The sequence below is a fragment of the Pleurodeles waltl genome, chromosome 3_1 (assembly GCF_031143425.1).
Source record: "Pleurodeles waltl isolate 20211129_DDA chromosome 3_1, aPleWal1.hap1.20221129, whole genome shotgun sequence".
Lineage (NCBI taxonomy): Eukaryota > Metazoa > Chordata > Amphibia > Caudata > Salamandridae > Pleurodeles > Pleurodeles waltl.
The window spans coordinates 787,916,809-787,932,845 of record NC_090440.1 but is presented as its reverse complement, the minus strand read 5'-3'; the positions used below and the strand labels follow the sequence as shown (position 1 = coordinate 787,932,845).

General features: G+C 45.0%; 1 protein-coding gene across 4 annotated transcripts in view; it reads right to left on the bottom strand.

The window, feature by feature from the left end:
* The window catches only part of SBF2 (SET binding factor 2), a 1,701,375-nt gene that overhangs the window by 897,875 nt on the left and 787,463 nt on the right, over positions 1-16,037 (bottom strand). For all 4 annotated transcript variants that reach the window (XM_069223624.1, XM_069223621.1, XM_069223622.1 and 1 more), the window contains exon 13: positions 6-104. In XM_069223624.1, coding sequence (XP_069079725.1) covers positions 6-104 — 99 coding nt within the window. The remainder of the gene's footprint in view (positions 1-5; positions 105-16,037) is intronic.

Sequence of the window (16,037 nt, the reverse complement as noted above, 5' to 3'; positions counted from 1 at the left end):
CTTACATTTTTCATAAGCAGCTCTGCCAGGTCTTTGATATGCTTCATCATCTTCTGAGGATTCATTTGATCATCTTTTATTTTCTCAACTTCAAAGGCAACCAACTGTGAAAAAAGGACGAGAGAAAATAATCTAAAAAGCTCCAAGTTGTTTGTGCAGTAATTTGTTAATGCAGATAAAAACTTGGAAATTCATAATTAAACATGCTCTGCTTCTATGCTTTTAACCTTAGTTGACATACAGCTGTGTTCATCAAAGTATCTTTGTTAATTTAACACTAGAATATCATGCTCTGGTTTTGCAGGCTCTGAATGTTTACAGGAGAACTTTCAAGGTAACTGGGGGAGTACAAGAAAAAATTGGACTTCATCAGTAACACACCTGTGCAGACAGATAATAGTATTTCAACCTAAAGGCAAGGTTTGTCAGTACTGAAAGTTCTAGGATCAACTATATAGCATTTGGAATCAGAAAGTACCTGCTGCAAAACATATACCCGGTGCTTATAGTAATTTCTTAACTGGGTGCGAAAAACAACAAAAGGCTTTCTGCATCTATGAGCCCGGATTGTGGGACAACATCTATATTTTCAACCGTCCTCCTCTTTAGGAGAGAGCAGAAATTAACTCCTCTTTAAAGAACACTACATCGGTGCAGTAACAGTCCTCTACTGCTCTCAGAACCCAGATATCTGCCCAATCACTGACTGACTATCTTTGCCTCTGATACTGTACAGTTCTTCATTGACTTTGGGCTAGGATTGTGCTATACAAATACCACATAAACACTGACCTGACTTGTCAAATATTGCAAATTCTGCAACATTCTTTTTTTAAGTTAGGTCTTCATTTTTTTAAGATTGCATTATTTAGATTGCTGAGACTATCTGGTTTCAAGTGGTTTTACATGGTGTTTCTGGTCTGTGCTGTATCTGGTCTTTTAGCTTGGCAAAAGGGCTCAAAGTAAAAGCTTCAAACCTGCAGAAACATGACTTCAGATTTATTTTCACTTTTGTGCCATTTCTAAACACAATTTATATTCCCACTTTTAGTTGGACTCCCATTGAGATTTAACTTCTAAATAGAGTTTGAATTGTTTGTTGGTTAGGTTATATAAGATATTTAAATATATACATCTGGTGATAGCCTGGATTCTGTACTTCAGTGAACTGGAAAACATGAATGTTTTGGAAGAGCACTGTAGTAAACCTTGCATTGAGAGTTGGGTACCCCAAATGTGGGCAGGGAGCTATGGGATTGTAAATAAAGAGAGTCGAAAAAACACCAGAATAGCAGGATAGGATAGACAGGCCCCAATGATGATGATGGAATTTGGGGCAGCGGGCACTGGAGGGGGGACGTTTGGGTAGGTTTGAACAGCCCTGTCTCCCAAGTTCCAACCAACACATTCTAGCTTGCAGAGCCACTTCTAAATTATTTGGGTTCACAAGCAATTCAATGAATGGTGCAGGAGGGATTTATACAACAAGCCCTGCTGCGCCACTTAGTAGGACCACTCAATTTTCCTAATATGTGCACCTCAGCTGGAGAGCAACAAAGCACAGCAGAACAAAAGTGGGTTGGGAGACATTTTAGATCATGACTATGAAGAGTGGTTTTACATATTTTCACCATACAGTTGAATTTTTTCACAGATAATTTAAGGGTGTCAATGTCCTTGTTATAAGGGACCTCATAGCCTTCCAAACTTGCTGGTCGAGCAATGTAGGTGAGCAAAGTGGTTTTCGGTGTAAGCACAAATTACCTTTTCAGTAAAGGAAACAAACTTGGGGAAAAGTTTAGAAGGTCCGTAGGTTCAGTTTATATTGAGCAAGTGGAGTATTTGTGTATTTTGGAGATCCGAGAGTAACTTTGTTTCACTCCCTTGAGCATCAGGCGGTTCTAGGCTGGAAGTCCAAAAATACGCAATATATGGTCATTCTAACTAAAGCAATGTGTTGTCTTCCACCTTCAGTAGTTCCATTAGTGCAGGTGGCAGAAGGTAAATAAGAACCAGACAATGTAGCCTTGGTTTTCTAAGGAGTATGAATACTTTTTGTCGACCAAGTGTATAGATCCATCTTTATAGTGCCAGGTCACTGAAGAGTTCACATATGGTCCTAAGCTGGACTTGAAATATGGAAAGAGGGAAGAGATAGTGTGATGGACAACTAAGAGTTTAGTACAACCACTATTCCTCAACCTGAACATACAATTTCTTGTCATGAGCAAGGGGAATGGATCGGCGTGCCTTTAATGGTACTTTCTAATTTCTGACCTCTCTGTGCTTTGTGCGTGCAAGATGCTCAACTAAAGGGATTCCCTTTGGCTCTAGTACCCTAGTAAGATGCTCCATAATAACTGATCATGCTGTAATCATCAGTCTTCTGAAAGTGAATTCTATTTCCTACTATTCCCACCTTGTTTCCTTAGTTTCAACCCTCTCTTTGATGCAAAAGGAGCAAAGATGTTCAAGTCTTTGGATCAATTATTAGAAGGTTTACCTGTTATATTTCAATAGAACTGGATGACATTCAATACTGATACTCTTTGGGTGTTTCAAATTCTCCTTCTAAGAGATGACAAGGCGCTAGGAAGGTACTCATGCTAAATGCTGACAACATCCTGGCAAAATACTGTATAAAATCTGATAGCGGTTTATTTTCTGGCCCAGATAACTTGATGGAGTATTATGTGGCAAAGGGACAAAGATTTAATTGCATTATTTTGAAGTAAACTGATTAAGGATTCCTAACTTCAATGCTAACAAAGAGGACACCTACCCGTCCCCTTTCCAGTGGAGACTCTCCCCAGTGGATCCCTGTTGTGGAATTGCTGCAGAAAGGCAATATCCGAACAGGGACACACCAAGAAGGCGACCAGGTAAATTCTTATGGGGGAGCAGTCCACTGAGTACAGGCCACATCTTCAACAGAAAAGTATGCGAAGATCTGGTCTATTTAAGCAGGGCACCACAGAGGCAGTGATTATTACAAAATGTTCTAATATTGTATCAAGCTATTTAATAATATATAGAATGGATACATTGAAATGTAAATTTATTGGTCATATACATGTACTGTCTGTCAAAGGGGACCTGAACAATAATGATTTTTTTTCAAAACCAAACTGTACATTACCCAGAGTACATGTCAAACCCCAACACATTTCGACCTTAGTTGCTCTTTAAGTTCATAGTAGCTGTGAACAAAAAGTGGACAAATGTGAAAAATACTGACCACAAACCATGGTTTGCAAAATCACAAACTCTGTCTGATATTACATTCTTTACAAAGTGTTTCCTCGCCATTCCCTGGCTCAGAACGTGTGCCAGATATAAACAAAGAGGAAGGAGTCTTGGCAAGTTCACCAGTTGAAGCAATTGCATTAACAGGGTCTCAGAACATTAACACAGTACATATAAGCAGGAATATATGCCCACATGGAACAGAGACATCACATCACACAGCTGGGGGCTGCTAGAGAGCCGGCAGCCAACATTGCTGCGTTTCACTGTTTTTATACTGCAGTCGGAATTTACAGCCAAAAATAAATTTTCTGCACGGGGATGAAAAACGCAGCTGGCTCAACTCTTCAACTTGGGACACCTCAATGGTTCCCGCAGTGAGCTTGTTTGACACAGCTGGCTGCCGGAAAAGAAGATATCCCAGTGAAACCCTGCAGGTGGAAAGGCCAACACAGCCCACCTCACAGCTGCACTGCTTGTGGGCAAAGTTGGGAACCTGAATACAACAGATCGTGACCTCAGTTGCCAGTTAGGCAACAATGGATGGCCAAAGGTGGACAAGTCACGCAGAGAGAGAGAAATAATGGCATATGGACCAATGGGTGAAGGCATGCAACCCTCGCTGCGATACTAACGGTAAGGTGCGCAGGGCGGCACAGTCGGCCTGCCTCCGTACTGGGCCACACCCAAGCATCTAAGATCCAATGGGCTAAAACTAGGCATGAATGTCAGCATCACATGACGAGGCTGGCTACAAAAATTTCCATGGATATCCCCATACTGAGCACTTAGGTCTGCTTGTGCCTCTCTACTAAGGAAGAAGGCGAGACCGACAACATTGAAACAAAGTAACGGGTGCCATCATCAAAGAGGGGTTGGGACGACCAAACTAGCTGCTGGCCTTCGTCATCCCCTACACCTCCCTCTACAAAGGCCTAGGCCCTGAAGGCCGCAAAGCAATAATACCAAGGACCCACAGCACGGCACTAATAAAATGGGGAAATCTTAGTACAGATAGTCGATGTAGCCCTTTGACAGTATACGAGGTTGCAAGATGACAGAACTCGCAAGACCGTACTGAACCCGAAGATCTAGAAAGCATCCAAAATGTTTCCCCAGGCCTGAAGGCAATGCTACAAACAATTCAAAGTCTGCTTTCTATAGACACCATACATGACACGCTCACTATCAGAATGGACAAGGCTGGACAAACATGACCAACGTCTCACGACCGTGGAACAGCACATTTGGAACGTTGAGGAAGAAGTTCAGAGTACAGCACGTAAGCTAGTTGACATCGAGACGGCAATAGTGTCTATTAGGGCGAAATTAGAGGACCTAGAAGCTAGGTCACAGAGAAACAACCTGAGCCTACTGGGAATACCAGAAACAGTTGCACGTGGAAACTAGAAACTTTTGTGAAGACCTTCTTCCAAGCCATATTTAGAGTAGACCAATTCACCTGTCTGTTCACAACAGAGAGAGAGCACATCAATCGTTGCCTCCACGACCCCCACCAGGGACCCGGTCCAACCCATAATATCTCTCCTCATGAATTTTCGTGATAGGGACACAGCCGTTCACTTGGTCTGGGAAAAAGGCATCATAATTCACAAGGGCAACTGTTTGAAATTTTTCCCCGACTCTATGCTTGTGGTACAAGAGGCATGGCATGAATTCCTGCCAGTGAAAAGATGACTGTAACACGCTGGTATAGAATATGCCATGCTATATCCATTGAGACTCAAATTCCCGCTAGAGGGTAGAGGGCAAGCAGCATATTTTCCAAGACCCGAAGAAAGCCGCCAACCTTCTGAGGAAAGAACGTACCCCTGGAGCGCGCCCTAAACTCACCCCCACAATGCCAGGGAGACAAAGATAGCATAGTGACTCGGACTAGGATGACTTCACATGAATACTATGGCAACAATTACTCTGCCCCTGCGAAACAGGAACTACCCATGGCACCCTACACCGACCTACTTTGCCGCAGCAGAGTGTGTATGCTGGTAACCTAGTCACCCGACTGGGTTACCCCTACTAACTTTCAAGAAAAAGGGAAGCATTATGCTAGAACCTTCAGAGGGATCCACAACATCCCATAGTACTCTGGGCTCTAGCAATGGCTACTGCCTCTTGATGGTTCTACTAATGTTTAGTTACTGCTGTTTATTTAGTTATAAAAGTAGTTACGTTTGAAGTCAAGGGTCTGTCAGCATGATTGAGATGCTGATTAGGGAGGAGGCAAGAGGGGGAGGGAGTTGCTTGACGCAATACTGCACCATTACGGTATGCTGCAGCAGGACTATTTACGTTACCACAGAGGAGGTAATAACACTCAAATTAAGTGTATGGCACACACTCACACAATACCTATTCAACCATCGAACTGCACATGTCAACATGAACGGACACGGAAAGTAACAGTATGTTTCTCCCATAATGGAACAGTGGGGGTTTCAATGACCCTTGGAAAATATGGCAAGTAATGGCGGATCCAGATTAACACAATAGAGAGATAGTCTGTATGCAGGAACACATTTAACTCTAGATACTAAGAAAAAAGTGGTGGGCAAATGGGCAACCTGACTTTAGTCAAGAAAAGGGTCCAATTTCAGCCCATATATTCATTCTCCGATGGCCAAGGCTGATTTGTAATAGTACTTACTTATGCCTATTACTCCTCCAGTGGTACAGACCCTTAACCAGGACTCTCCAGCCATCTCTGCCCTGGGCTTTTCTTTCAATCTGACTCCTGGTGTAACCCTTCTCTTTGCATTCAGCCTTAAGGCCTTGGTGCCAGATGTTTCTTGGCCTTCCTCTTCTCTAATTCCCCTGGGGGTTCCAGGTCAGGGCTTGCCTGGTGGTGTTTGATACAGGCTTGCGAAGGGTGTGACCTATCTAGACCTAGCTTCTTTTCATGGTTTCTTCATGAGCAGGGAGGTGGTTAAGTCTGCTGCCATGGGTCCTTGTTGCTGATGGTGTTTGGCCAGCAGATTTGGAGGATTTCCATTAGACAAGTGTTGATGAATGTCTGCACTTTGTTGATGGTGGTCACTGTTGTCCTCTACGTTTCTTCTCCATGCAGAGAGACTGATTTTAAGTTAGTGATAAAAAGCCAGATCTTGGTTTGCAGTGTTAGGTCCTTGGAGCTCCAGATCTTAATTAGCTGAATGAAGGCAGCACTTTCTTTGCAGATTCTTGCTCTGATGTCAGTGTCTGTGCTCCCTGCTTGCCTATGGCACTGCACAGGTGGGTGAAGCCCTCAACTTCTTCCAGTGCATTACCTGAAAGAGCAACTGCGGTTGTGCTGGCCTTGTTAGCCTTCAGGATCTTGGTTGATGTGGCAGCTAAGTTGTGCTGATGTGGCTGCCACATTGTCAGTCTTCACTTTAATCTGCAGATGGGTATGGGAGAGTAGGGCCAGGTTGTCTGCAAAGTCCAGGTTGTTGAGCTGTGTTCAAGGTGTCCACTGTATCCTATTTCTTCTCCTTGCTGTGGATGCCTTTATGATCAGCAGGAAGACAAAAGGTGAGAGAAAACAACCCTGGCGGACTCCAGTTCTCACTTGGAAGGGGTCTGTGTGTTGTCCTCCATGGACTATCTTGCAGGTCATTCCCTTATAAGAGTTCCTTAGAATACTTGTGAGTATATCTGGTACATCATAGTGGCAGAGGAGTTTCCAAAGGGTCTCTGTCAACCCTGTTGAATGCCTTGTCATAGTCAATTAAATTGACATACAGGGGCGTACTTCCACTCCATCGACTGCTCAATGAAGATACATAGTGTTACAATCTGGTCTGAGCAAAAACTACCTTTGCAGAAGCCAGCTTGCTGCTCTCACAGCTGAGCCTCAACTTGTTCCTTCATTCTGTTCAGGATGACTCTGTCAAACTCTTTGCCTGTGGTTGATGGAAGAGTTACCCCTCTGTAGTTTGCAAAGTTACTCAGGTCACCTTTCTAGTGAATCTTGATGAGATATCACTCATTCCAGTCTGATGGCACCTTTTCTTCTTCCCATATCCTACCAAACATGGGATAGAGCATGTCCGCTGATATTTGAATGTCTGCCTTCAGTGCCTCTGCAGGAATGTTGTCAGGTCCTGCTGCCTTCCCATTTCTCATATGTTTGATGGCTACCATATTTTTTCCTTGGTTGGCCTGCTGCAGTCGATTTGCAAGTCCTTGTCAGCTGGCTGTATGTTCGGTGGAGACTGTAGCACGGTCTGGTTCAGCAGTTCTTCAAAGTGCTCCACCCATCTTCGCTGTTGGCCTCTGTTACCCATGGTTCTCTTCTCAGCTTTGTCTCTAACAGGTCTTTCTGGCTTGCTCTATCTGCTAGAGAGTTTCCTTGTCATGTCGTAGAGTTCTTTGAAGATTCCACAGCACGCTGCTTCCTGGGCTTCATTGGCAAGATCATCAATAAATCTTTGCTTGTGTGCGCTTGCTTTCTTGTTGGTTTTGGTGCATTTTCCTTGAGCTTTCACTTTCTTCTGCTCTTGTTTGGCTGGTGATGATTGCATCTTTCTTTTCCTTTCTCTCTTGGATTTTGCGGAGAGTTTTGATTGAGATCCATTCTTTATGCTGGTGTGTTTTGGGACCCAGTATCTCCTGGAGGGTTGATGTCACTGTTACTTAGATTTTCTCCCTCTTACTTTCTACTGGGTTTCTGTCATCATCTAGTTCTTGCATGACATGAAACTTGTTACTGAGGGTGACTGAGTATTCACTCTGTTTTTGTGCATCTTTGAGGAGGGTGGTGTTACATCGCTGGTTTGTCGGTTCCATCCATGCTTTCTTCATCTTTAGCTTTAGTCTGGCAAAGACAAGGTGAGAGACTGACGACACGTCCGCTCCTCTCAACACTCCTACAATCTGCAGGGCTCTTCGGAACGTCTTGGCAATGCAGACATGGTCGACCTGATTCTCTGTTGAATGGTCTGGTGACACCCACACTGCCTTGTGTATTCCTTTGTGTGGGAATACACTACTACTTATCACCAGATTGTTCAGGGCACAGAGATCTGCAAGCCTTTCACCATTCTCGTTCATGTCACCAAGGCCATGGTTGCCCATGTCTTCTTCGTACCCAGTGTTGTTGCTTTCAGTCTTGGCACTGAGGTCCTACATCAGCATGCCAATGTCTCTTTCAAGGAATTTCTACAGGAGGGACTGGAATCTTGTGTAAAGCTGTTCTTTCTCTTCTTCTTGCTGCCATTTGTAGGTGCAGAGCACTGAATAACATTCATGTGGATCTTCTTTTCCTTTGTGACGAAGGTTGCTGTGATGATTCTGGGACTGTGGGCTCCCATCTAATCAGAGCTCTGTTGGCTGCAGTCGTTAGCGTCAACACTATTCTCTTAGTAAGGGAGGCATTCTTTTCTTTGTGTCCAGAATACAGCAGCATTCCTCCTGGAACCAGTCTTTTCTATCCAGACTGCGTCCATCTGGTCTCGCTGATGCCAAGCAGGGCTTGTATTTGTTCATCTCCTCTGCCACTTGAGCTGTCTTGGCTGCCTTATACATGGTCCTCACGTTCCATGTCCCAATGGTGATGGATTAGCCCAAAGTAGGTAGATTGGCTTTGTGGCTTCTAGGGATCTCTGGCTTACACCACAAGGCGTCTCAGCTCTCCAGGAAGGAGATTCCTCTCTCTCGATCCCCTCCGCATGGGATGACTCCTGGTGGCCTGCCACACTGGGAACCGCACCGACACCCACCGACCACGCACACAACCTGGAATTCATCCTGGTCTAATTGCTATCAACGACCCAGCAAGTCAACCCTGCCTCTTCCTCCTGCTTCAACACCCTCTGCATGCTTCGGAAGATCTACAAATGGATCACCACTGAAACCAGAAGGACGGTCACCCAAGCCCTCGTAAGCAGCAAACTGGACTACGGCAACACCCTCTACACAGGAACCACGGCCAAGCTCCAGAAAAGACTGCAACACATACAGAACGTCTCCGCACGCCTCATCCTGGACATCCACAGCCACGTTACAGCCCACTGGAGTGACCTGCACTGGCTCCCCGTCAACAAGAGAATCATGTTCAAACTCCTCACCCATGCTCACAAGGCACTACACAACACCGGACCAGAATACCTCAACAGACGGCTCTCCTTCTACACCCGACCTGACAGCTTCAGCTCTGCTGACCTTGCCCTCGCCACGGTCCCATGCATGCACAGAACGATCACAGGCAGCAGATCATTCTCCCACCTCGCCGCCAAGATGTGGAACACTCTTCCCACCCACCTACGACAGACACAGGACCTACTGACCTTCAGGAGACACCTCAAGACCTGGCTGTTCGATCAGTAGTAGCCCCTCCCCCCTCTCATGAGCGCCTTGAGACCCTCACGGGTGAGTAGTGCGCTTTACAAATGCTTTGATTAATTGATTGAATATGTTTTGGTTGACATTTCTGTAGCTAGGATTGTTTTTAATTCTTTTTTTGCGATAGTACAGGGTAAAATTTATCACATTCATGTAACATTGGTAAATACATACTGCCCAAACATCAGTAATTCAACATTTTACCCCTCAGTCTGTAATAAGCTGCTCACACCGGCAACGCATAGTATAATATGGGGAGGGCATCTAAACATATATCTGAACCCTAATCTCAATAGGTTAACATCCACAGATTGGCACAGCAAACAGGCCTCCAAAGTAGTACTGTCTGGAACAGAAGAATGCGGGATGCTAGATATGTGGAGAACAAAATACCCCACTAAGCATGGAGCCACATTCACATCCTCTGTCCACTATACATGGTCTCGTCTGAACTACTGGTTGACAACGAGAGATGTAAGTGACTGGATGCAGGACATCAAACACCTCCCTAGAACACTACTGGTCAATGCACCAGTCCTAATTAGGATTGCGACACACATCAACCCAATTTAAGAGGAGGATCCGGGCCTTGGCTCTGACAGACCCTGCATTTCGAAATGAGCTGAGATCCAGCATAGAAGCATATTTTAGAAGATAACGTGGGCTCAGTGGACAGAGTGGGCATCCTTTGTGAAGTATTAAGGCTACTATCAGAGGAACAAACACAAGCAAGCAAGTGGGTATCCTTAAAGCACAGCATACAAAATTGCACAACAAGCAGCAGCAGATAAAAACATTAGGACACCAACAAGTAACATGCCCAAAACCTACAGTCTTAGCAGATATTCACCAACTAATAACAGAATATTAATACACAGCTGACCAAGAGATAAAATATGTCTAAACACTCAGTGGTGAGGGTGTATGAGGAGGGTGTTAGAGCAGATCAAACACTAGCCAGTAGGCTGAAGACACCATGATCAAACCTGAATATAGTAAAAATAGTATTCCCCGACACCACAGCACACTACAACACCAGGAAGATAATGACAACCTTCACAGATTATCACAGTAACTTACACCAAATGCACAACACTAGTTCATCTGGAAAGTTTAATAATTATCAGACTGCACTGGCCTGGTTCTTGGATGATTAAAGAGAATTTTTAGCACAGCCTACGTCAGAGTAAGGGGTCAAAGAAGCTATAACCACCCTCAAGCAGGCAAAGTTCCAGAACTAGACCAACAAGTAAATTCTACAAAGATGTCAACCCTATGCCAGTACCACATCTACATGCAGTATACGAGGAAGCATATAGTACGCGATTACTATCCCCCTCAATCAGAGAAGACCTTATAATCACCGTGATCAAGCTGCGTAAAATGCCAGAACATTGTGGGTCCTACCGACCGTGATCTCTTATTAATGTAGATTTAGAGATATTAAAATAATGCTACCTATCAGGTTAATGCCCCTCCTTCCCAATTTGATACTGCCAGATCAGTTGGGAGTTGTGCAGAAGCGGACCACATCACAAACTATGCACCATTTTTACAATACACCAATTCAACCACCCAACTAGACACTGTGGTGGTATTATTGGATGCCACCAAGACATCCATCTCTATAGAATGGGGGCATATGTGAGAAAATGTACATAAAGTTAATCATACACCATAGCTGCTAGGCATCTGTTTATCTTTATTATGTTGCCATGTGCTCGACAAACCTCCTGAACTTTGATGATTGACCTTGTGCTCGCAGCCTTGGGCTGCAATCTGCTTATCCATGCCATATTACTTTTTCCAATTACAGTTCCGAGAATAGTCGTGCTTAATCAGTAACTGCCAGAACAAGTTTGTACAGGTCGTTGCCACCTCCTGCCAGCTGCATCTGTACTTTCTCCCACCACACGTGTATCCCTGAAATATTCTGAAGGCCGTAGAGGACCTTGAATGCGCTAGGGGTGGAGTTGTCCTCTGACTAAGCAGTTTTGTGTGTATATAAGGTTGGGTGCCCCAGAGTGAAGGGGCAGCCTCCATAGGATAGTCACTTGACTGTCCTGGGACTCTGTATTAGCTCGAGTTATAATTCATGTAATAAACTTCTCTTTATTCCTCCAGTAGGTGACTCCGTCTGATTTGTGAACTCTCTGCTAAATTGACCCTGGGGACATAAAGAGTGTCCCTCCACAGCTGGGAAGGAGACCCTGGGTGGGGGTCTAATCTTTCCTGGTTCCTCAGTTGGCGCCCCAACAGGGACCCGAGTCAGGCATCCAGGGGACCGACCAGGTGACGGAGGACTCACGATTGGATTTCCAAGGGAGGCGCCCCACACCAGATTCTGAGCTTCGTTCTCTGTCGTGGACCTGCGGATCTCCACTGTGTGTCTTCCAGCCGGCTCGACTTCTCCTGGCGCTGTCTTTATTCGGGTCTCTGTTTTCCGTGAACTACTGGAGTCCCCAACTGTTGGACTATAACAGAAGTGTCAGGTAAGGACGGGAGTTGAAAGATTCCTGTCTAAAAATAGGTCTGTGAGTATTGTACGGTTTCTATCGTTCTTTGCAAAGATCGATGTCAGTGGTAAGGCTGACCTCAGTTGTCATTTAAGTATATAGGAAGCAAAAGGCATATTTGCCACTCATTTGGTGTATTCAAACCACTGGTGTAAGAATTAAAAAAAAAAAAAATACTGGAAGAATGCCAGCGTTCAGTTGTTTCAGGAAATTGTGTTGTTGTCTTTGCAGTAGGGACTCCCACCCGGAGGAAACATACCCCGCTCCTCCGGCCGGGACTCCGAATCATGATATATATGTTAAATATGGCATAGGTCCGATTATCTGGTCTGATATATGGAGAAAAAGAACCAAAGGTAGTTCTGATTTGCAATGGCCTATTCATGGGACATTTGATAAAGATAAATTAGACTATTTACAGGAACGTTTGTTTGAGACAAAAAGTAGACCAGGGATGTTTGATTCACTATGGACTTGGCAGAAAGAAGAAGACCAAAGACGTAGGAAGGCAGAGAAAGAATTACAGAGACATAAGACCAGGACGGTGACTGAAAAGGTATATGACTCTGACGTAGCTGAACATCAACAGAAAATTTTAGAACATGACCGAAGGCTTCACTTACAAACTGATAAGTGTTACCCTTCCAGGACAGTAGTGGATAAGCCACAAGAGGAAGACCCCCTTTTAAACGATATGATAGATAAACCCCCGTTATATACTCCACCAATATATCCTACACTACATCCTCAACCTGCACCAGGTAACCCTATAGTGCCACCCCCAGTTGGATCTCAGGCGAGTGCTCTGCCACCCACCACCACCCTTCCTGTCACCAGACCTATAGAGGATGCACCCCGCCCGACTGTATCCACCCCTCGACTGGCCCCCGTTTGGCCCACCCCTGACTCCTGTTTAGACACCACACATACCCCCCGTCAGTTACATGCAGCCACCCTTATGTGCAACATTATAATACAAGAATATGAGGATGATGGTTCCTCAGCTCCTGCGGGACTGGTGGACCTCCGAAAACGCGCCTCTACTGGGCTGCCGTTTGGTTCTGGTCTACATGATTATGTTGCTACTCTTCTTGTATACAGGGACCGCCTGTGGACATGTAGCCCTTCTATAAGGGCATCCATGTTTCCCTTGAGAGAGGTTCCGCCGGTTTGGCGAGAACCGGTGACGGGTGACGCTGGCCAAGTTATTACCGCAGGGCATTTTCAACAAATGTGGGTACACACCCCATGGAAAAGATCTGAAACATATACCCTAAAAGCCGCCTTACCTGACCCCCGTAAGAACCCTGCAGGATATTATAAAGAATTGCAACACATTCTTGAATCATGTACTATGACGTTGTCCGATATTGACATGTTAATGGCAGCAGTAGTCCCGCAGGAAGTATGGTCAAAAATACAGAGGCACGAACATGCTGAACTAGGGGGCACGTGGGACCAATTGCAAGCAGCAGAAAGAGACAGGGTTGGGGGAGCGAAACCAGACCCACTTATATTGGCTCTCCCACTGCATATTTTGGATTTAATGAAGACCATACTTGCACCACACAGGATAAATTGGGATAAATTGTCCGCCTGTAAACAGAAAAAGGACAAGGGTGTTTCAGACTTTTATACAAGGTTTGAGGGTGTCTTTTCTGATAACAGCGGCCAAGACATGACTACTAAAGGGGGAATAAGACTCTGTTGACAAATTCGTGGACAATTAATTACCAGACATAAAGGGAAAATTGAAATTGTGTGAAAGTACGTGGCCAGTCTCTACTGCCACTGGAATACTGACAATGGCCCAATATTATGAGAACAGGGAGATAGAAGAACAAGAAAAGAACGAGAAAAAAACAAAGGAGTTGAAAACAAAGGTGTTATTTCAGCAGGCCTGCCCTCAGCCCCATCAACAGCAGTCCAGATCAAGGTCACAAGGACCTCCCAATGACAGAAAGCAGTCTCAGCGCCCTCCCAGTTCTTCCCTCTCCTACAATCAGTGCGCCTATTGCAAGCAGGAGGGCCACTGGAAGAATGACTGCCCCAATAAGGACAACTCCACAGGCCGCCATATGCCCCCACCGCAACAGGACTACAGACCACGCGGTAGGTCTGGTCCAGCAGACAGACCCCGCCAGCAGGCCCCTCCACGGTCCCACAGTACCCCCCCGCCCGAATTATTATGATGCTTCATCCCAGCGTCAATATTTTAATGACAACTATGATGCGTATGAAGGTCAGGGATCCTCCTTTGACTAGGACAGCCTTCGACAGAGGGGGGTGGGACCAGTTTCTATTCCTGTTAGGCAGAATGGCCCTCACTTGAGGTACAATTAGACGGTACTCCACATGATTTTTTGGTAAATACTGGGGCCACCAAAAGTTCTGTTAAACAGGAAGAGGTCCAAGGGGTCCCTCTGTCTGGCAATATTAACGTCTCTATGGGTTTTTCTGGTGTTCCGGTGGCTACCCCGTCTCCCAGCCTCTGCATGTTGCTATAGGTCCTTACACCATTAGCTCCCCTCTCATTCTTACTTCGGCCTGTAGTGAGAATTTATTTGGTTTGGACTTATTAAAGAAATTGTACGCCATCATTTATTGCTCTCCGGATGGAGTTCTTTTCACTTTAGGTCCAAATATTTCCCAGTCACAATTTTTGTCAAAACCACTTCCACCCGAACTTCTAGATTTGCCAGACATTTTATGGGCCACACATAAGGACGATGTTGGATGTCTGGACATACCACTGTATGTCATACGCTTGAAAGCCAATGCCAAATTGCTTCGTCTTCCCCAATACAAATTATCCCAACACATTGAACAACAACTCAAAAATATTGTGACCCAGTTGATTGATTTGGGTGTAATTGAAGAAACGGGTGGTAATGATTGTAACAGTCTTGTCCTTCCTGTTCATAAAAAATTATCTGATGGCACCGCGTCTCCAGGACTCCGATTTGTTATTGATTTACGGGCGGTCAATAAGATTGTAATACCCCAGTTCCCGGTTGTTCCTGACATTACGACATTACTAACAATGATACCAGCCTCTGCTACTTGGTTCTCTGTTATCGATCTTAAGAATGCATTCTTTAGCATTCCCATTCACCCAGATAGTAGACACATCTTTGGGTTTTCACTGGGTGGTCGCAGTTTCCGGTTCTGTCGTGCTCCACAAGGCTATACTGAATCGCTTAGCATTTTTAGCCAGGCCCTCAAGGGTCAATTAGATGCCCTTGTTTTTCCTTGCTCCTCGACGCTGGTTCAATATGTGGATGACCTTTAAATAGCATCCACTTCAGAACAAAATTGTAAAACAGATACTGTAGCCTTATTGAAACATCTTGCACACCATCACCATAAGGTCTCCCTCTCCAAATTGCAATATTGTAGACAGGAGGTTATATACCTAGGACACCTCCTGTCTAAGGAGGGACGTACGTTAACGGCTGAGAGAATACAAGCTATACGAGACATACCGGTTCCAAGGACACAGAGAGAGGTTAGGGCCTTTATAGGTATTACCTCCTTCTGTCGTCAATGGATTCCTAATTATTCTCTTTTGATAAAACCGTTTTTGCATCTCACCCACAAAGATTGACCTGAAAAGATTGAATGGAATGATGATTTTCAGTCTGGTTTGGATGAATTGAAAAATACACTCTGCACAGTACCTGTACTGGGTACGCCCGATTATCGTAAAGATTTTCAGTTATATGTGAGCGAGAGAAATGGATGTTCACTATCAGTGTTAACCCAAGAGCATGGCGGCAAACAACGCCCCTGTGCTTATTTTTCGGCCCTACTGGATCCAGTGGCCCATGCACTCCAGAGCTGTCTACGGGCAGTAGCCGCTGCAGCGGTCGCAGTGCGCCAGTCGGCCGGGATAGTCATGTATTCACCCCTCACCCTGTTGGTCCCACACAC